The 20,526-nt window shown below is 39.0% G+C and overlaps 5 protein-coding genes and 1 pseudogene across 5 annotated transcripts; 3 read left to right on the plus strand and 3 right to left on the minus strand.

Annotated features, from left to right (window-relative positions):
- Window positions 1-380: 380 nt before the first annotated feature.
- On the plus strand, window positions 381-2,912 carry LOC126782335 (purple acid phosphatase 2-like). Its single transcript, XM_050507555.1, is given in 9 exon segments — window positions 381-664; window positions 802-1,005; window positions 1,093-1,161; window positions 1,164-1,206; window positions 1,419-1,648; window positions 1,726-1,864; window positions 1,967-2,187; window positions 2,427-2,548; window positions 2,626-2,912. Coding segments are annotated over 9 exon segments (1,422 nt in total). The 5' UTR covers window positions 381-475; the 3' UTR covers window positions 2,831-2,912.
- A 1,398-nt stretch (window positions 2,913-4,310) lies between these two features.
- LOC126784818 (dehydration-responsive element-binding protein 2D-like) lies at window positions 4,311-5,123 on the minus strand. The gene has a single exon (XM_050510327.1). The coding sequence runs from the start codon at window positions 5,121-5,123 to the stop codon at window positions 4,311-4,313; it is 813 nt and encodes a 270-aa protein (XP_050366284.1).
- A 1,089-nt stretch (window positions 5,124-6,212) lies between these two features.
- Window positions 6,213-9,296, minus strand: LOC126783355 (probable GTP-binding protein OBGC2). The gene is made up of 10 exons (XM_050508812.1): window positions 9,205-9,296; window positions 8,653-9,113; window positions 8,389-8,480; window positions 8,205-8,288; window positions 7,944-8,021; window positions 7,606-7,806; window positions 7,417-7,524; window positions 7,132-7,206; window positions 6,831-7,033; window positions 6,213-6,535 (listed from the first exon to the last, which is right to left on the minus strand). The coding sequence occupies exons 1-10, from the start codon at window positions 9,294-9,296 to the stop codon at window positions 6,469-6,471; spliced, it is 1,461 nt and encodes a 486-aa protein (XP_050364769.1). The 3' UTR covers window positions 6,213-6,468.
- A 1,853-nt stretch (window positions 9,297-11,149) lies between these two features.
- On the minus strand, window positions 11,150-13,603 carry LOC126783507 (uncharacterized). The gene is made up of 7 exons (XM_050508987.1): window positions 13,458-13,603; window positions 12,925-13,066; window positions 12,663-12,810; window positions 12,520-12,589; window positions 12,321-12,432; window positions 12,071-12,162; window positions 11,150-11,496 (listed from the first exon to the last, which is right to left on the minus strand). Exons 1-7 carry the CDS (start codon window positions 13,488-13,490, stop codon window positions 11,452-11,454), a joined length of 642 nt encoding a protein of 213 aa, XP_050364944.1. The 5' UTR covers window positions 13,491-13,603; the 3' UTR covers window positions 11,150-11,451.
- Window positions 13,604-14,324: 721 nt separating this feature from the next.
- Window positions 14,325-16,954, plus strand: LOC126784647 (zingipain-2-like). The gene is made up of 5 exons (XM_050510122.1): window positions 14,325-14,760; window positions 15,354-15,592; window positions 15,790-15,930; window positions 16,016-16,456; window positions 16,696-16,954. The coding sequence occupies exons 1-5, from the start codon at window positions 14,352-14,354 to the stop codon at window positions 16,783-16,785; spliced, it is 1,320 nt and encodes a 439-aa protein (XP_050366079.1). The 5' UTR covers window positions 14,325-14,351; the 3' UTR covers window positions 16,786-16,954.
- Window positions 16,955-17,746: 792 nt separating this feature from the next.
- Window positions 17,747-20,457, plus strand: LOC126784645 (low-temperature-induced cysteine proteinase-like; annotated as a pseudogene).
- Window positions 20,458-20,526: the final 69 nt, after the last annotated feature.

Below are 20,526 nucleotides of genomic sequence, written 5' to 3' on the forward strand. Positions count from 1 at the left end.
ATAAATAAACAACAATAATCGTAATTAGTTTCATTCTCATTTCTCTCATATTATTCCATTCCGTCTCTCATTCCTTCCGATTCTATTTTTCAGATGAATTCCATTCCAAATAAATAAACGTGCCCCAATTGTAATGACAGAAAAATAGAACTTAACCAAAAAAAAAAAAGTATTAGCAGAAAAATTGTGGGAGATCGCCACAATGCAACATGCGAGTTTCATCATCAAACTATTAAGTGGGCCAACTTATGTTAGGCCCTATATAGCCAAGGCCTTACCTGGGCAATCAGAAAAGGTATCCAATCTAACCCATTCTCATATTCGTCCCCTGCGTAAAACTGGAAAGCAATTGGCCATTGTTACCGAATGTTTTCACACTCCAAAAATAGCAACTTGCACAAGAACTACTATCTACTCCAAGGTTTCATAGACAGTCCACCCTTGGAAGTATCAGTCTTTGGATGAGAAACAACAGATGAGGAAGACAGAGGTGAACTGCTCAACTGAGCTTGTTGCAACTTCAATACTAGTACTGATTCTTTCCGTGAAGCTTTGTGAAAGTGGGATCACTAGTAGCTATTTGAGGAACGATGACTTGGTCCATGACATGCCTCTACACTCTGATGTGTTCCGATCACCTCCCAGTTATAATGCCCCTCAACAGGTATGGATACTTCAAGGTCGTTGCTTTGGTTTTGACTCATGAGTTTGGTTTGTGGGTTTCGATTTGTTTGAGCGACTGTGGTGTTGTAATCAAGTGTCTGGGTGTTGAAACTGTGATTGACTGATTGATTTTTGAAGGTTCATATAACACAAGGGGATCATGAAGGGAAGGGAGTGATTGTGTCTTGGGTGACTCCAAATGAACCTGGTTTGAGTACTGTGGTTTACTGGGCAGAGAATTGCAGCAATCTGAGAAAGACTGCTTATGGCATTGTTCTTACTTACAAATATATCAACTACACTTCTGGTTACATTCATCACTGTACTATTGAGAACTTGGAGGTAAGTACTTAGTACAAGTTCACCTTCTTCTTTGTTTCTGGATTTAATAGAATTGAAGTTGCAGACTTTATTGCATGACATCTGCAGTTTGACACCAAATACTACTATGAAGTTGGGACTGGGAATACCACGAGACTTTATTGCATGACATCTTCTTTCCTAAAATCGGTCCTGATGTTCCCTATACTTTTGGCCTCATAGGTAATTTAACTTCTGTTTTCTGATTTACTATGACTTCTAAAATCATTTGTAGTTACTGGAATCATTGAACTGACTAAGCAGTAAGCATTGCTGCTAAATCAAATTAAGATCAACAACTCATCTACTACATATATGCCTATATTAGACATTGTTTTTGAACTATATAGTTGTGCACTGTATCCTGTTCTAACTTAGCTGAGTATTTTGAGCAGGGGATATTGGTCAGACCCCTGATTCAAATCGAACACTTACTCATTATGAGTTTAACCCAGCAAAAGGACAGACAGTGTTGTTCGTTGGGGACCTCTCTTATGCGGATGCTTATCCGTTTCATGACAATAGAAGATGGGATACATGGGGGAGATTTGTAGAGAGAAATGCTGCCTATCAACCTTGGATTTGGACTGCTGGAAATCATGAAATTGATTATGTTCCTCAATATGTATGCTTCTCTCTTTTCTGAAGGATTGTACCTAACAACTGAGGCATACCTAAATAACTGTACAAATGTTAATGCAGGGTGAAAGCATACCATTCAAGCCATATACAAGTCGCTATTTTGTTCCATACAAAGCTTCAGATAGTACATCTCCTCTGTGGTACTCCATCAAAAGAGCTTCAGCATATATCATAGTCTTGTCCTCTTACTCAGCATATGGTAGGTACTAGGTGCTAGGTAATATGAATGTTTAGTTTCATCAATCTGTATCTCTCATTTTATTTGAAGTCCCAGCAATTTCACAGCATTTATAAATTGCAGGAAAATATACTCCTCATTATAAGTGGCTTGAAAAGGAGTTGCCTAAAGTGAACAGAACTGAGACACCATGGCTTATTGTTCTTGTGCATTGTCCATTGTATAGCAGCTATGTGCATCATTATATGGAAGGTGAAACCATGAGAGTTATGTATGAGGAATGGTTCATGGATTATAAAGTAGACGTTGTCTTTTCCGGTCATGTTCATGCCTATGAACGATCTGTCAGTAGACAATAATGTATACAAGGATGATGATTTTTCAGTGATGCTATTCTAACACTATATATGTTTGAATCACAGGAAAGGATATCAAACATTGCATACAACATAACAAATGGACTTTGCTCTCCCATGAGTGACCAGTCAGCCCCAGTTTACATAACTATTGGAGATGGAGGAAATCTAGAAGGATTGCTTACTGAGTGTGTGCTATTCTAAAACTATATATGTTTGAATCACAGGAAAGGATATCAAACATTGCATACAACATAACAAATGGACTTTGCTCTCCCATAAGTGACCAGTCAGCCCCAGTTTACATAACTATTGGAGATGGAGGAAATCTAGAAGGATTGCTTACTGAGTATGTAGTGCTAACATATTAGCAATCTTGGCTTTTCTATTGATCAAGGGAATTGACTGCTTTTTTTTGTTATGCAGAATGACAGAACCGCAGCCAAGCTACTCGGCATTTCGTGAACCTAGCTTTGGCCATGGGATTCTTGAGATCAAAAACAGAAGCTACGCCTTCTTCAGTTGGCATAGAAATCAAGATGGTGAAGCAGTAGAAGCTGATTCTTTATGGCTACAGAACAGATATTGGAAAACTAATTTGGAGCAGTCATCATCCCTAACTGCATTGTAAATTATAATTGCCCATTTCTTGGCCCAATAACAAGTTACTCCCTCCATAAAGAATCAGTTACTTTGAAATACTGTAAATTTATATGCTGCAAAGCTGTATGCAATGTTAGTACTATTGAAGCCTGAGCTGTGTTAGATAAAAGTTCAAAGGTTCAAAGAGTAACGGACTCCCGAATCTAATAAGACGGAAAATGTTCAAAGAGAAGTTGTAAGCAAACTAGGAAAAGGAAACCTGAAAGTCGATAACGAGACGAAATAGCTCGCAGCATCTTGCTCTGCTCCAAACAGATTATAAGGTCATGCAGCCAAAAGCTGACGACCGTGGAGTTATATAAATTGGATGCGTACTCCCCATGGTTTATATCTATATCTGAAAGTAATAAATAAAACTTGCAGAGGCACAAAGGCAGAGAGTTGGCTTCAGCTAATTGTTATATATATGCTTTCCCACAAAGAAGGGTAATGCATTAATTCGGCCGATGTTTCGGTTCTCCTGTCTAGTTCCTAGTCTTAGTTGATTGATTTCAGCAAACTACGTATTTGGCAGTTCCATATGTAACAGAGGAGTACGCTTCCTATCATATCAGTTCTGATTATTACTTGTGAGCAGCTTGCCGGAAAGTGATCTTCGGACACCTTGCTTTCAGTATTTCCGTTCTTGTTTTCACTGTGCAGAGGATTAGGATTGAAGCAGTAATTTTATCACTAATATTGCTCGATTTTAGACAACTGATCGACTAGGATTAGTTTCACATGGATAAAGCTCCGACTTCAGAACATGAAGTCCGGACCTGAACGAAGGGACATGCATTCAGATAGAAGTTCGAAGCAAAACGGAATTAGTAACTTTGACTAGCTATGATAAAGAAGACGAAAATTGTAGCTTCTACCTCTGCGAAATCTTATCTGTGGTCGAAATAAAGTAAGCATAAATTAACTAGCTCAGGCAGAAACAGAAGCGGAATGACAGCAGACATTTTTTTCGATTCCAGAATGACAAACAGATTGGCATCTACATGTAAAGCGAGAAAGATGCATGTGTGAGAAAGCGTGTGCATATACGAGAAATGAACAAGTACAATAGCCCCTTGCAGATAATAATATAATCGCAAGGGCTGACTCAGAATCACTGAGTAGACCCTAAAACAAGATAAACAGAACAGAAACATAGATGACCAGACGATCTGGTTATGGATATATACATGATCATAGAGAGAGCCATCGATCCTGACAAATTCCACATAAACCCACTCGGCGATGCCGCCCATACCTCCATATATGGTTTACATATTTCTACTATATATAATATAGATATACACACAGTCCACACCCCATACATACGTATATATATATGCTTCAAGTACTAGTTTACAACTTTACATTATTCCAAGATGCCACCTTAGCTTCCCACCATGTTCAGTATTGATCGAAACTTTGATACTTTGAGACTTGAGGTGTACGTAGCCTAGCTTCCCAAGTACCTAAGCGCACCAAGAAGCAGGTAAAGCCTCCCAAGCATTTCCATCAACGAAGTTGCTGGCGAAAATCCCGTGATTCTCGATCACCGGAAAATCGATTGACATGGCGGCCTCGGCCCATATGGAGTCATCAAACACCGGCAACGCGTTCGTATTTACGTTCTCCCAGAACCTTTGGTCAATTGCTTCGTTCTTCTCCCTTTTTGTGTCCATAGGCATGGTGGTGCTACTGCTGGTGGTGGTGATGGTTCTGCTGCTGCTGCTGCTGTCATGCTCGTACGCGTTACCGTAGGAAGTCTGCATGCTCGGATTAGGAAAAGGAATCGGAGCCGGAAAGTTAGTACCGTCCTGGAGCATAATCGGTACAGAAATATCGTTGTTCACTACACCGGTCACCGGTGGAAAACATGCAGCACTAGCAGATGGTGTGCTATTCCCTATCTGCACCATCTGGAGATTATTGTTCTGAACAGGAGGAGGATCTGAAAATTGGGGTACCGGTACAATCTGATCCGGCAAATTGAGTTTGGCCTCGGAGCCGTAGAGCTTTTTGGCAGCTGCATCATAGGCCATGGCAGCCTCATGGGACGTGTCAAACGTCCCCAACCAGAGTCGAGCTCCTCGATTAGGTTCGCGGATCTCGGCCACCCATTTTCCCCAAGTCCTTTGCCTAACACCCTTGTAAGAGCACATAGCATTTTCTGGCCCTCCTTTCCCTCTCATACATCCCTTCCTAGAGCTGGCCTGCGCCGGCTTCTTCACCGGTTTCTTCTCCCCAACCCCAACAGTACTGCTACCCATCCCGGTTTTCAACATTTTCAGAGAATTTGCGAGGGAAAGAAGGATTTTTCTAAGCCAAAACTGAAAGGGTGGCGGATTTATAAGAGGAAGATGAGCCATATTGCAGTAATGGGACATACCTGAAACGTGGCCTGCAGTGATACTTGTCAAGGTGACCAAGACAGATCGTGTCCATGGCAAAGCCTCACTGTTTACTTCTCTTATACACACATGGCCGAATTGCATACTTGCTCAGGTGGCAAACAACCAGGAGTAACTTTTCTGTTTTGCTTTTTCGTATTTTTCCCCTTCTCATTTCCTGTTTTCTTTTCTTTTTTTCCTGTCGATCTCTCTTGTTTATATTTAAATGTGTTTATGGGATTAGAACTTAGAAGAGAGAGCGATTGTGGACAATGGTCATTTACTATCGGGGCGGTGTCGAATGTGTTTAGGGCTAAGAGATAAGACCTTGCGTTATTTCCCAAAATGGAAGCTTTCAAATTAATATATTGGTATAAGATTGATACGTGGGGTTCCTAAACCTCCATGCACGACGATTAGCACTGTAGGTTTTTTTTTTTTGAAAGAGATTAGCGGAAAAGGCCGCAATGTAGGTTGATACGTGGGGGTCTCCCAAATCCATGCAAGGATGAATTTTTAATATATTCCTGATGGAGACTGGGTGGGATCCACCAGGTTTTCGATAAGGCCGTACGCAGTCATCTTCATATGAATCTTAGGCCGTATGGATTATCCCCATAATAGTAAGACTGTAAGAGTGCTGCTGTACGTCTTTGTTTCCCAGTAAATAATCATTGCGCTGGCTCTAAGCTTGAGATTATCTGAAATTTGCACTCCCAGTATCTTACAATCAACACTCATTTTCTTTTTTTAGTTAAAACTTTACTATACAAAGGGACGTAAAGCTGAACTTACTAAATCAAGAATGTGGATTGTAATATGAGGATTGAGGAGTGAAATTTTTTTTTTAAAGGGGTTTGGAATCCAGCCTAGCTGGGAGGTCAGCCCCACGTCCGGGGAGTGCAAATTTTAATTTCCTAAAACAAATATCAAATTAATGGAAAAATCGATTGGGAGAATACAAACATGTGCAGGATGTTTTAGTCTTGGAAAGCACTTCATATTTAGTATTAGTAAAATGTTAAACAGATGTCAGAGGGGGAATTTCCTTCACTAGGTTATATCCATAGAACAAAGAGGATATATTCATGATATCACAATGCCCACCTCATGAAACTATACATCAACATGACAACATATGTACAAATACACCGCAAAATTGTCTAACCTATCTAATTGAGAGGAGCCTCATGCCATAGAGGGTGTTGTCTCTGTTCTACACAATCTTCATACTTCCACCTCAGTCGCGGCACATTCTCAGAGCTGCCCTTATCTCCTTCAGCATCTCACTAATATTGATACCTTTCCTGGAAAACCCATAATAATACAACTTTTGATTAGATTGCTGCTCTTGTACCACAAGTACTAACTAAGCGTAGTTCTGATGACTACAAGGTATAAACAATACACTCAACAGGGAACTCTGGTCTGGCTGTATTATACTTTTGATGGAAAATTCTTTTGTTTGGCATTGCAGTGAAAATATGTGCATTTTGTTGTGCTAAGAGAATTAAGTTAGTACTTGCAATACATAAAAGAAAGATTAAGCATAAAACTAATAACATGACAGAGCATCCAAAGTGATAGTGGAGATGAACTTACAAAACACTGACTCCTACAATGGCAATCGGTCGTGGATACTCTTCAATTCCCTTTTCTTTTCTGTCTCTACTACGAACTCCTGAAGAAGACACATCTGCATCTCCACCTTCGTTTGGCAGTGGTTGAGCTGTATCTAAAGTGGATGGCCTATCACTACCTAGTTTCATTATTTCTTCAATCAGAGATGGAAGCCTCTCACTTGCCTGATATACAGAATTGTTAATAAGATAGCTGTGACAACAAGATCATTTTTAAAAAGCATTTCCCACACTAAGAATAAAGAAAAAGAAAGTTTGCAAACCTTTGGAATATCAATTTTGTTCAATACCACAATGTATGGTCGTTCGAGGTAATCGGGGTTGTACATTCGCAATTCCTAGAAATTGTGAAATCTATAGTCAGTGTAAGATCAACATATTGATTTTTGGAGGTAAGTAAAAGTTAAGAGTTTTGTGCTAATGACAACCAGTTCTTGCCTTATCCATATCAAAGTAAACTTAAAGTCAAGATCCTATTTCTTTGAGAATGATTTGAGTTTCTATAAGAATGAATAGATTTTAGTATCACAAGAATATGGACCACGTACTTCTTTCACAGTTCTGTAGTCATTAACAGGATCCTCAGCTGCTGCATCAACAACATGGACCAAAAGCCGAGTCCTCCTTAGATGCCTTAAGAAGTTGCGTCCAAGACCCTAAAGGATGACGGTTTGAGATGAGCATCTTATAGCTTCAAACATGTGTATAAATAAGCTACAAGAGTAACTAGACATTACCTTTCCAAGATGAGCACCTTCAATAAGACCAGGCAAATCTGCCAATGTTGCTTCAGAAGTATACATCTGTGCCCCTAAACTCGGGTCACCATTAAGACGTCCTAGATTCGGCATCAAGGTTGTGAAAGGATAATCAGCAATATCAGGTTTTGCAAGGGTAGTAGATGCCAAAAGGGTTGACTTTCCAGCATTCGGGAGGCCCTTTTACAATTAGACATAAGTTTTATCAGTCTATAGACCATATTAATACCTAATACAAGTAGTCGTGTTATATAATTTTGTTTTCTCCTCATTCCATGAAAGGCATATGAATAGAGAAAACAGGGACAAACACTTACAACTAAACCAACATCAGCAACAACTCGTAGAATCAACTCCAAAGTAACCTCCTCTCCAGGTTGACCAAGTGATAAAACCTGCAACAATCTACAAATCACTATGCAACTTCTCCAAAATATAAAATAGAGAAAAGAATGTGATTATTGCCTACAGTTTAGTTTTATAATTGTACAGTAACAGGTAAGCACCTGCTTGAGCATGAATCAACACACAGAAATCCACATCCGAATAGTAAGTGAAGATAAACATGACCACTTTACCTTATCACTATCATCTCGCATCACATTAGTGGTCAAAGCCATCACCTTTTTCTTGCTGCGCTCCGGCATTTCTACCAAGCTCATCTACACAAAACCAAATGCAAACGCAAAACAACATTCAAACCAGCATTATGCAACGAAATACAGAAAATTTCCACTCCAATAAAGACGCATAATGCCTCACCCCTCCTTGTCCGCCCCTCGCTACAAGAATTTCATCACCTGGCTGCGCTAGATCACGCAACAGCGTCCCTCGTTTCCGCTTCACAACAGTACCTAACATCAACCAGATATTCATATATAAGCCAAAATTAAAAATGCTGCATTTTAATCAAATTCTCCATCCTATCAACATATATAGCTGCAGTAACTACATTACTCAACATAGCCAATCCGAACAAAATCGAAACTCTTCGATAAACAAAGTTGCAAATTCTTCACCACAAACCTACAGGCACAGCAATGCGTAGAGTCGGTGCAGCAAGTCCATCCCTCACCTGCGAGGTCAGGACTCCCATGGCAGCCACATTGCCGCCGCGCTTCGCATTGTACCTCCCTTTATTATGAAACTTGAGCAATGTATCTTCTTCCTCATCAGCATAGACCACCACATCGCCGCCGTGGCCACCGGTGGGAAGAATGAGGGACCCACCGAAGTCCCTCTTCAACAATCCTCTCCTCCTCGCCTTCTCCTTCTCGACCTTCCCCTGCGGCGGCTTCGCAGGCCTCTGGTTCGGCATGCTCAGCACGGCGCCGTGGCCGCCGTCGCCGGAGCGGACCGTGATGACGACCTGGTCAAAGTACTTGTGCGGCTCCTTGATTAAACTGTCCGGATTCAAAGCCGGCGACGGCGGCGAGCGTTTGGCTCCGGCGATGAGTCGGCAGCTGATTTCAAAGTAACCGGAGCTTCTGAAATTGGAGGGTTTCCGGTGAGGGAGAAGGAGCCGTGAAATTAGTGGCTGAAAAAATGTTAAAACGGGTAATGATAAGAGATTAGTACCTGAGAGGTAAAACGGTGCCGTATAAGGTGGATTTTTCACGGAAGAGATAGGAAGTTGAAGTTGAAGTTGGTGTGGAGAAGAGAGACGCCATATCTGTGAGTAAAGAGTTGTTGAAGAAAGAGGAGGGGAGTGAGGTAGACAAAGCAGTGTGTGGCGGGTAGGATTATCCGTATCCGGCCCATTAACTTTGGGTCAGTGATGGCGTTCTCTATTTCAAAGCCCATATTTAAGCCCATCTTAGCAATTGTAGATTTGTAGTGGAGAAACAAAAGCGTGCACCGTTTCGCACTAGTTTAAACCGGATAACGAACCGCACTGCTTCATGTTGACTTGATTACTCTTGCTGGCTTGAGGACATATTATATACTATTTAATACTTGTTACTACCTAGTCCGGTGTAGCACATTACTAAGGAAAATCTTGTTTCTTCCGGGTTCTAATCTTGGCACATGAATTCTTTTTTCTTCCAGATCCAGTGTACCCTTATTAGTGTAATTTGTAACCTTGAGTTGTTCAATTTTATAATAAACTACTCAAAAATAACAGACAACAATTTAGTTTACAAATAACTCATTACTTAATTTGATAGAGTAAATAAAGACCAAAATTTACAAATAAGGACAAAATGATGGCAAATTGCCACATGTCATAAAATATTGTACTTTCTTACCCATCTTTGACCCATAGTGTTTGCTACAATCAATGAAGAGGTTATTTGTTACCGTCGATTATAAAAACTAACTGCTATTGTCGATTATAAAAACTAACTGTTATTGTCGATTATAAAAACTAATTGCTATTGTCGAGTTGGAAGACACCTACTACTGTCGACTTGGAAGGTACATGTTACTGTCGACTTGGAAGGTACATGCTACTGTCAACTATAAATCTAGCTGCTACTGTCGACTGAGAAACTAACTGCTACTGTGGTTTTTTGTGAGTACAATTCGAAAAATTTCAAAATTTCTCAAAACATATGTAATATGGTACTTAAATGAAAGTCCATGACGTAAAGAACAACTTTATGTATTGGCTCACCTCCAAATTACAAGTGGTTTGACCGGAAAAATTAAATTTACCGGAAAAAACTAAAAAACGAGGAGAGAAAATTTTGTTAGATTTATGTAGGGGTGGACATAAAAAACGAAAATCTTGATCCCGTCCCGAAATTCGTAGGGACGGGATGGGACGGAGGTCTAAAAACGTTCGTCCCGTCCCGTTTCATAATAGTGGGATGTGACGTGGGACGAATAACTTATATCCCGTTTCGTCCCATCCCGTCCCACCTTTAATGAAAACTTAAAAATTCTTATATATTTGTATCAAAATGAAACTAATTTATGTTCTTAATAACTCAAAAATTATATCAATTCAAATAATAATGGTAAATTATAATATTTTGAACATAATATGTATTTTTTGGTTAAAATTTCATTATTAAATGTTATTTTGTTAATGAAAAAGTAAAAATATAGGTTTTTATTTAACTTTATAGGAAGGTGGGATTTGTCCCGTCCCGTCCCAACCGGAATAAATCCCAAGTGAGATGCATTCTTAAAAACCCTCGTCCCGTCTCGATCCTATCCCGATTCAAAAGAGTGGGACGGGACGTGGGATGAGTCCTGTCTCGTCTCATCCCGTGCCCACCCCTAGATTTATAAGTGACATTTTGTAATTTTCACGAAAATAAAAGTATTTTAGATATTTTTACATTAATTAATTAATCAGTTTTATTTTACTTATTCTTTTGACTTGGATTTATGTCCAATATGTATAAAAATATGAAAAATAGGTTTTTAGTTAATTCAAATGTGATCTAGTACCAATAAGTAATTTCCCCTTCAATTTACTTCAGCTTAATTTATTTGTTAAAAGAAAGCCATACGGTTCACATTAATTGATAAGTACGCATTTATAAACTAGATTACTAATTGCTAACATATGACATTTCTGAATAGATTACAAAAGTTTGCAACTCCGAGAATAAGAAAAAGGTCCTAAGGGAAACACCAGATGCGAACCTTGCATTCAATCCACCAACATTCCCCACATAAACAAACTTACAAACCCATTGGCACAAACCTTTTACCCAGCTTCAGATTTTCTATATGGAAGCTAATATGAAAATCCATGCAGCATTGGTCACTACTTTCTATACAAGAAACAATCAGTGACCCAGACTCAACTTGTGGCAACAAGATTTGAAGTAAACTTCCTGAACAATTGGACTTGAAGTGTTCCTTGATTTAGCTGCTAAGAAAGTCCTTCAGTGAAAATGGTTGGGATACATTCTGCAAAACAACACAGATTAGAGTGAGGAAGCATTTCCTAGGAAGTTGATCCTCGTAATTATGCACTAACATACACAATAGCGCACACGCTCAAACACGATCACAATAATGGATGACAATGCATAATTGTCCAATGACTTCAATGAGTTCAATCCATACTCATAGAATCAACAACATTATTCCAATTACCATTCTTTTATGAGCATACATTCTCAACTTCCCTTTACATTCCCATCGTTGTACATGGGCTACAAAAGGGACTATGTCCCCAGTATACCCATCTGCATGATTATTCTCACTCCCATTGAAAACCCAAACAGATGAATTCACTGTGAATCTACTCGGTAGAATAAATATATCCTTCTGATCTGAGAGAATCACTATTTGACTCTGGATAGCATACGTACAACAGAGTGAACAAGTTCGTACCCACAAATTTAAATTTAACCACTTAGCAGCATCATGCAAACACATAAAACTGACAGGTCAAAGATGAGAAGTGAAACTTCAGCTCCAAACAAATCCAACCTTGAATTAGCAAAAAGCTAAACATTGATAATAAGCTGTATGCTACCTTGGCATTGTCTTCATTCATAAACTGCCGAACTGCTGTTGTCTGTTGTATTAGCCTTTCCATTGCTGTATAACTGGGAAGGTTTGAATGTGCTAAAAACAAAAAACACAGTAAAGGGAGTAATTTAGTAATTGCTTCAATGACAATTGATAACAAAGTAATAAGTTACACTATTTCCAAGGGTACACATATATTCATGGCAGCACAAGTACAATACATAAGCATGAAGGCAGTTGGGTTGGTAAAAAACCTAGAATTGCTCGATTCAAACTATCTGCAACTTCCTGTCGGTACTCCTTGCTAAGAAAATGAAACATTGGGGATTTCTCTGGCTCTTCGTAAGCAAGCAGAGTCAAGAAGTCCTAAAGCAAAAACAACGTTCAACTTCATATTGGCATACATGATTACAAAATACAGTCTGGACAACTAGCTAAGGTTTTGAAGCATACTTGGAGTTTTTCAATTTCCACCTTCCCAAATGGGGTCATATTGGTCTGAGCAAATTCCAAAGCCTCTGTGCTGCCAAAGAAATAACAAATTATAAAAGCAAGAATGCTTGATACAAGCTTTGGCAAATTGTGATTTAGCTCACCATTTTCTAGAGCAAACGAGTTCGACAAAGTGAAGGCTCAGAAGATCAAAATGCAAGTCTTTATTTTTCTCCAGTAAGTCATTCGCTAGCTGTTCTGTCAGGTCAATCGCCTTTAGAGCATTCCCCTCAACGGCACAATGGTAAATCCCTGAGAAAAAAAAAAAGCATATGCTTAGCAGTTAGCACCCTCAGCAACTAAACACTACAACACTATCTCCAAGTTAAAGTAAGACGTGATGATACTCCACGATGAATAACCTACTTTTTCTTTTCTCCATATCATCAATACAATCGGCAGGTTGCTTCATCCCCGTAGAAGCAACGAATGACTCCATCGTTTCTATATAACAGTTGTGCACGAGATATGATAGGACCACACTATGAGTGTCGTTCTCATTGATATCCTGTCCATTCCCCAAACACAAACATAAAATCGCCATCATAAACATAAATGCACAACCAGAAACAGCATTCATAACAATAATCAAAGAAAAGTAAGAAACAAAACTATATCTCCTAACTAACCATTAATCCCAGAAACACAAATTAATCATCAAAAGAAAAGCTGCATTATTTTCCTCCAAAATTTAATCTTTATTCAAACCCGGCCAGTATGACATACAAAATCACAAAGCATAAACAATAGAACTAAGAAGCTATACAAGTCAAAAATCAGTCCCGATTGTAATTAACAGTAACAAAGTGCGACAATCACATATAATCACAGTGATGGGGAGCATAGTTGACCCTGAAAAGTCGATAACGAAAAACCGAAAACAAGGAAGAGGTACTTACAAGTTGATTGTAGTTATTAGGATCGACGTCCATGATGAAGTAGTGCGGTTTCAAGACAGAAGAGGGGTTTAAGGTTGCTGGGTTCGCGAGGCTTTGGTCTGTCTAGGTGTGTGATCTGATTGCTATCTGTAATATCTCCAACTCTAAACTCCAACCGCTATCGTCTTTGCTTCTCTTCAGTACTCTATAGGGTTCTTGCGCACGTGCCTTCGGGTTCGGGTGTATTTATCAAGGATGGTTTAGTAATTTAAACATGTTTTTTATTGGTTGATTACTATTTTTTTTTGTAATTGTTGATCACTAATTTCAATCACGTCTCCTAAACTACTTATTTTTTTTTCTCAGAATAAGAGACTGAATATAAAATACTCCATGGTGAAGCTCTATTGTAATTTTACTATAAAGTTTTGATTTTCTAATTAAAAACACCATATGTGATATGCACATTAACATTTCAATTCAATAATATTATATTGATAATGTATGTGACAAACAATACATGGCTTGTTATGCATGTTGTGATAGCTCTTACACTCTTTTGACTCTAGTATTTCTCAAATACTGGACCTTTTTGCACGGAATTATGCAGATTTGCTATGTCTGATTTCATAGATCTTAGAAACCTGTTACTGGGTTAGCATACCACATCCTAATACGAAATACTCTTGGGTGTACTTATCACTTTGTCCAAGTATGCTAGTGAAATGCTACTGTGCACTACAAGACTTCCCATTTCTATATTGGGAAAATTTAGGAATATTCAACCTTACTATTTACCATTCAATGTCCAGTTTTAACTGGTCAGCGCCAGACCCTTGAAGAAACAAACTTGGTCCAATCATACAGTTCCTCCATATTTCCAGGCATCAAAAACCAGACCTCCCTCCACACAAAATGAACTATCTGTTGCTTTGTCTTCTAACTCTTCTTCTTCTTCTTCTTCTCTCCCATCCTTGCCTTTGTTCTTCTTCATCTGAACTGTTTGAAGCTTGGTGTAAACAGTATGGCAAGTCATACACTTCAGAACAAGAAAAGCTCTACAGGCTTAGTGTTTTTGAGCAAAACCTTGCCTTCATTAATCAACGCAATGAATTGGGCAATTCCTCTTACACCCTTTCACTTAATTCGTTTTCTGATCTAGCTCATCATGAGTTTAAGGCATCTCGGTTAGGTTTTTCGCCTACTTTTCTCAGGCTTAACCGAAAATCAGACCCGAAACCCAGTGTGGTTCATGATGTTCCTTCTTCGATTGATTGGAGGAAGAAGGGAGCTGTGACCAATGTTAAAGATCAAGGCAGTTGTGGTATGTTGATCTCTCTTCTCTATCTTTCAACTTTCTCTCTTATTGTTGTGACATTTACTAGATTAAAGATATTGTCTTTTAGTTCATTATTAACTTTTATTCACATTCTGGGATTTACTGTGGTGACTGTAGTCCATTTCGTGTACATTGTTTACTTTTCTGAATGATTAGCACATTCTTTTTCTAACAACAGAGATATATGAGATTAAGCATGTTATAATGTTTAATTTTCTGCTTCAATTTTACTGTGGCTTAACTGATTGCATCAAGTCAATTGAGGTTTCTGCACTATAAATATGATAAAGCAAGAAGATTTACAAACAGAGTTTGTTGGTGTAATTAGTGAAGTAAAGATGTCTGCAAAATAGCATCTACTGTATATTCTTCAAGTTGTAGGTTCTTTGTGGTTTGCTACATTTCTTATAATCATTCTCAGTCGGATCAGTATGCAAACGTTGGCAATGTTAATAAGAAGCATATTTGTTAAATGTCTTCTAAAGACATTGGAGTGATTGGACGTTTGCAGTGATGTAATATTAATTAGGGGACAGTGTATTCTCTTGTGTATTAAAACAATTTCAATATTCGCGCAGGTGCTTGTTGGTCCTTCTCAGCTACTGGTGCCATTGAAGGCATCAGCAAGATTGTCACAGGCTCACTTGTCAGCCTCTCCGAACAAGAGTTGATTGATTGTGATAGAGTTTATCCAAATAGTGGCTGCAATGGCGGACTGATGGACGATGCATTTCAGTTTATCATAGACAACGATGGAATTGACACTGAGGAGGATTACCCATATCGAGGTGCGGATGGCACTTGCAATAAGAAAAAGGTATTTACTTTCTTTTCTTCCTCCCTCAGTACTGTATACAATCAATTGCATATTGTTCTGTGATTGAATAATGTAGTACAGGTGAACTTTATGAAGTAGACTGAATTACCTCATCCGATGTACTTGATTGTGTTCTTAGCATGTTTTAGTATCATGTTCAGTTTTCTCATGCTGCAAATTTTTGATTCTCATTTCAGTTGAAGAGGCATGTTGTGACAATTGATGGCTATACTGATGTGCCTGCAAATAATGAGGAACAACTCCTGAAGGCTGTGGCAACTCAACCTGTGAGTGTAGGCATAGCTGGCAGTGGCAGGGAATTTCAGTTCTACTCTAAGGTCTGTCTCAATGACCTTTGGCATTATATTCACCAGCTGTTGATCATTTCCTGAGTTAATAACTCGTTACTTATTCGTGTGACAGGGGATTTTTGCTGGCCCTTGTTCAGCTTCTTTGGATCATGCTGTATTGATTGTAGGTTATGGTTCGGAAAATGGAAAGGACTATTGGATTGTTAAGAATTCATGGGGGAAGAACTGGGGAATGAATGGCTATATTCACATGCTGCGTGATCATAGCAATTCCAAAGGGGTCTGCGGAATCAACATGTTGGCTTCATATCCAACAAAGACTGGGGAAAACCCTCCTCTTCCCCCGCCTTCTCCTCCTCCTGGTCCAACTACATGTGATTTATTTTCCAAGTGTGGAGTTGGGGAAACCTGCTGTTGTGCGAAGAAGTTTTTTGGAATATGCCTCTCTTGGAGATGCTGCGAATTAGCCTCTGCTGTTTGTTGTAAGGATCGCCTTCACTGTTGTCCCCATGATTACCCTATTTGTGATACAGAGAGGAATTACTGCCTCCAGGTTTGTATGAGTCTTTCTGCTATTCAACATATCGTATACCTCTTAGGCTCTTAATTGCACTCCGTATAGTTCATAAAAAGTTGTTCATCAATAGCAATCTTTGCACAAAGATTATATTTTCATTTGACACACTTGCATCATCATTGACATTCTGATAAAGTACTCTACCATCTGAATTTGATACATTTCATTACTAATATATATGATGCAAGAGTGACAAAGTTTCGATGTGGTTGCAGGCTAATGGGAACTTGACAATGAGAGCAAATGAGAGTAGAAGCAGTTCAGGAAAGTCAAGCCGGTCGAAGGTGAAGTTGTCCTACTGGTAATGACCAGAGAGGTATGTCATATTTGTTTGCAGCGGATGAGATTCTTCTTCTGTATATAACTCAGAAACAAAATAGTCATGTTGTAAGCACCAAATTCGATGTAAAAATATACTGCTACTCATGTAATACCTTCAACTCAAGATATATGAATAAATTTATACGTGTCTCTTTGCTCTCAAGCATTTGTATTATGAACCACTTGTATGCCTAATACCTGTGGCAACCAAAGATTGGGAGATGCTTCTAAGCCGAAATGTGTTCTATACCTAATGCCGAAAGCTTCTTATCGGCGAGGTCTATACTTTGGTCTGCAGGCAATGCCTAATACCTGTGGCAACCATTTTCTAGTGCAAATCTAGCAATTTTGTTCAATATCTGTTGCTTAAAGACATAGCTATGAACTTACATTAACAATAGCTCATAGAACATCAAAGCTTTCTTTTTTCAGCCTTAACAAGGAGAACACAAATAGGACAATCACAAAACCGAGAGAGAGAGAGAGAGAGAGTTTGTTATTTTTAGCTCACAAGATTCACCAAATGACCAAAAACATTGTCGACGATTATTCGTCGGCAATGGGGCCTTACTTTTAAATAAACAAGAACCCATGCTGCTCTTAACATTTATCACTGTGAAAGTCTGAACCAAGGCTGCTCTCCGGCACCGGAATCCCAATTCACCGAAACTCACAATGTCTGATTCTCCATCGTCGTCGTTCCACCACAGCCGTCATCTCTCACCCAAAACTTCTCCCAGACCAAAACGACGTCGTATAAAGCTTCTCTCTTTACCTACCCGCCCAAAATCTCCCCTAACAGAATCGGTTAATCCCAACTATATAAACCACCAAGAAGGCAAGAACCCTCATTTCCCAAAACCCTTCATCAAATTTGTCCACACAATCCAAAGTTTGCTTCTTTCTTCAAGATTCCCAACTCAACCATAAACCCAAAACCCCACAATGAACTCCTCCTCGCTTTTCTTGACTCTCCTGACCCTTCTTCTTCTTCACTTGTCTAACCCATCTTCTTGTTCTAAAGGTTCTGAGGTGTTTGAATCTTGGTGCAAAGAGTATGGAAAGTCATACCCAACAGAGCAAGAAGAGGTTTACAGGCGCAATGTGTTTGAGCAAAACCTTGCCTTGATTAACCAACGCAATGAGATGGGTTTCTCTTATACACTTTCCCTGAATTCGTTTGCTGATATGACCCTTGATGAGTTCAGGGCAACTCGGTTAGGATTCAGGCCTATGCTTCTCACTGTTGAGCACAATGCAGAGAAGGAACCCGGTGTGGCTGGTGATGTGCCTTCTGAGATTGATTGGAGGTTGAAAGGGGCTGTCACTAGTGTTAAAGATCAAGGCTCCTGTGGTATGTTTGTTCTTGTTCTCAGTCTTTTATGAAATTTCAGTTCTTGAATCTTTATCGTAGATTGTGTTTGTGGCTAAAGATGTTGTCTTTATTAGATTTTTGCTCTGGTTTTCTTGTTTTTTTTGTTTTTCTGAGTTTGACTGAATTTGGGTTTGTTAATGATCTTGGAGATTTTATAATTTTTGATGAAAATTTTGGCTTCTAGCGCTACTCAGTCAGCTTATGTTAGCACCATGAATTGAGAAGTTGAGGCAAGTTAGTGAGATATGGCATTAGGTTTGGTTGTCTTCTTCAATCTACTATGAGTTGGTTGTTTGCATTAAGTCACTAGTCACTACTGTATAAGTTCTCTTAGTGTCATCTGAGTTTGTGCTATTCTGGATTTGTGGAGAGATGATTGCTTTAAACGATTAACCAATCAGTGGATTGACTGCTTTATCTGTTTGTCATTCCTGAAGCTCATGGTCAATAAAAGAGTCTTCTTTAATCAGTGCAGGTGTCAGTATGATGACTGAGTATTACTCTCTTGATTAATGTTTCAGAGAAACTCTTGTTTTGGACTCTGTAGGTTCTTCTTGGGCATTCTCATCTATTGGTGCCATAGAAGGTATCAACAAGATTGTGACCGGATCACTTATCAGCCTCTCTGAACAAGAGTTGATGGATTGTAACAAAAGTCCCACAACTGAAGGCTGCAGTGGTGGAGAAGTATGGAGCGCATATCAGTTTGTCATAATAAACAAGGGAATTGACACTGATATGGATTACCCGTATCAAGCTAATGATATGGACTGCAATGAGGAAAAGGTATCTACTCTTTTCACTTCCAGCTGTCTCCACCCTCAATTACTTCGTTACTGTACTTAATTTTATTACATGCTTTAATTTCTTGCTTGCTAACTTGAGTTTGCATTTTAGGTAAACAAGTGCGTTGTGACGATTGATTCTTTCAAAAACGTGCCCCTATATGATGAGGAACAACTACTACAAGCTGTGGCAAGGCAACCTGTGAGTTCAAGTATCGCTGCCAGTAACTTTACTTTTCAGTTCTACAGTTCTACTCCAAGGTTTGTGTGAATGCTCTCAACTACAGGACATTAAATATATTGATATTCATCAGATGTGTCAAGTTGACTTATTCATATATTTTTCTGATAGGGGATAGTCACCAGTTCACGTTCAAATTATTTGGATCATGGTTCGTTGGATCATGCTGTATTAATCATAGCCTCATAGGTTATGGTTCAGAAACTGGAGTGGACTATTGGATTCTAAAGAATTCATGGGGCAAATATTGGGGAATGGATGGCTATATGTACCTACGATGTGATCATGGAAACCGCGAAGGGCTTTATGGTATCAACATGTTAGCTTTATATCCAACAAAGACTGGTGCAGATCCTCCTCCGCAAGGTCCTGTGAATTGTGATGCGTTGTGGCATTGCAATGGAGGGGAAACCTGCTGTTGTTGGATGCGGTTTCGTGAAACATGCCTTTCTTGGACATGCTGTGACAACTTTGGTGTCTGTTGTGAGGATAACATTCACTGTTGCCCCACTGATTATCCAATTTGTGATACAGAAAGAAAATTGTGCTTACATGTGTGTGACAACTCTTACTTACTCAAGTTAGAAAGAGTTATGGATCTTGATTTCTATTTATCCTTTACTCCCATTGTGTGTTAAACCACTCTATAACATAGATGCCTATATTATTACAGTAGGTCTAGTCCACAAAGCTCTTATGTATAAACTCTATATCTTGCCTGTCATATAATTTTTGGGATTCTGTCTGAATTCTTTAGATAAGATTTCGAACTAGCATACAGTAATGGATATGATGTGGTTGCAGGCTTATGGGAACTTAACAATGAAAGTGCTCGAGGGTAGGAGCAGTGCTGGGAAGCCAAGTACAGTGTTACTGAGAAGTCAACGGAACCAAGACTATAGCCTCCACTACAGCATCCCTTGGTTATAGATTGGCATATACCTAGCGATCCTCCTAGCTCTGTTCAAGTAATTCTGGAGTACAATAAGTCGTACTTCTTGCTAGGGAATAAATCTTCGGCTGATCATCTCATCTCAATTGATTCACTTTCAAATAATTCACACTTAATGACATGATGTGCTAGGAAACAGATTGTTCAGCAGCATTGAGTCAGTTGATGTGCAGCATTTACTGTAAATTGTAGAGAATCAGATCATTGCGGCATGTACATTTGTAATGGCTGCTCGTGTAAGACTGAAGCAGTATACGTCTTACAGTTTCATGTTTGCCAAGTAAGGTAGACTATTATAATGTGTTGCTAATCTCTACTATTTAGAATGTGTGCTCATTCTGTTGTTCTCTCGAACTATTAACAATGCCTTAC

The sequence above is a fragment of the Argentina anserina genome, chromosome 2, assembly GCF_933775445.1.
Source record: "Argentina anserina chromosome 2, drPotAnse1.1, whole genome shotgun sequence".
Lineage (NCBI taxonomy): Eukaryota > Viridiplantae > Streptophyta > Magnoliopsida > Rosales > Rosaceae > Argentina > Argentina anserina.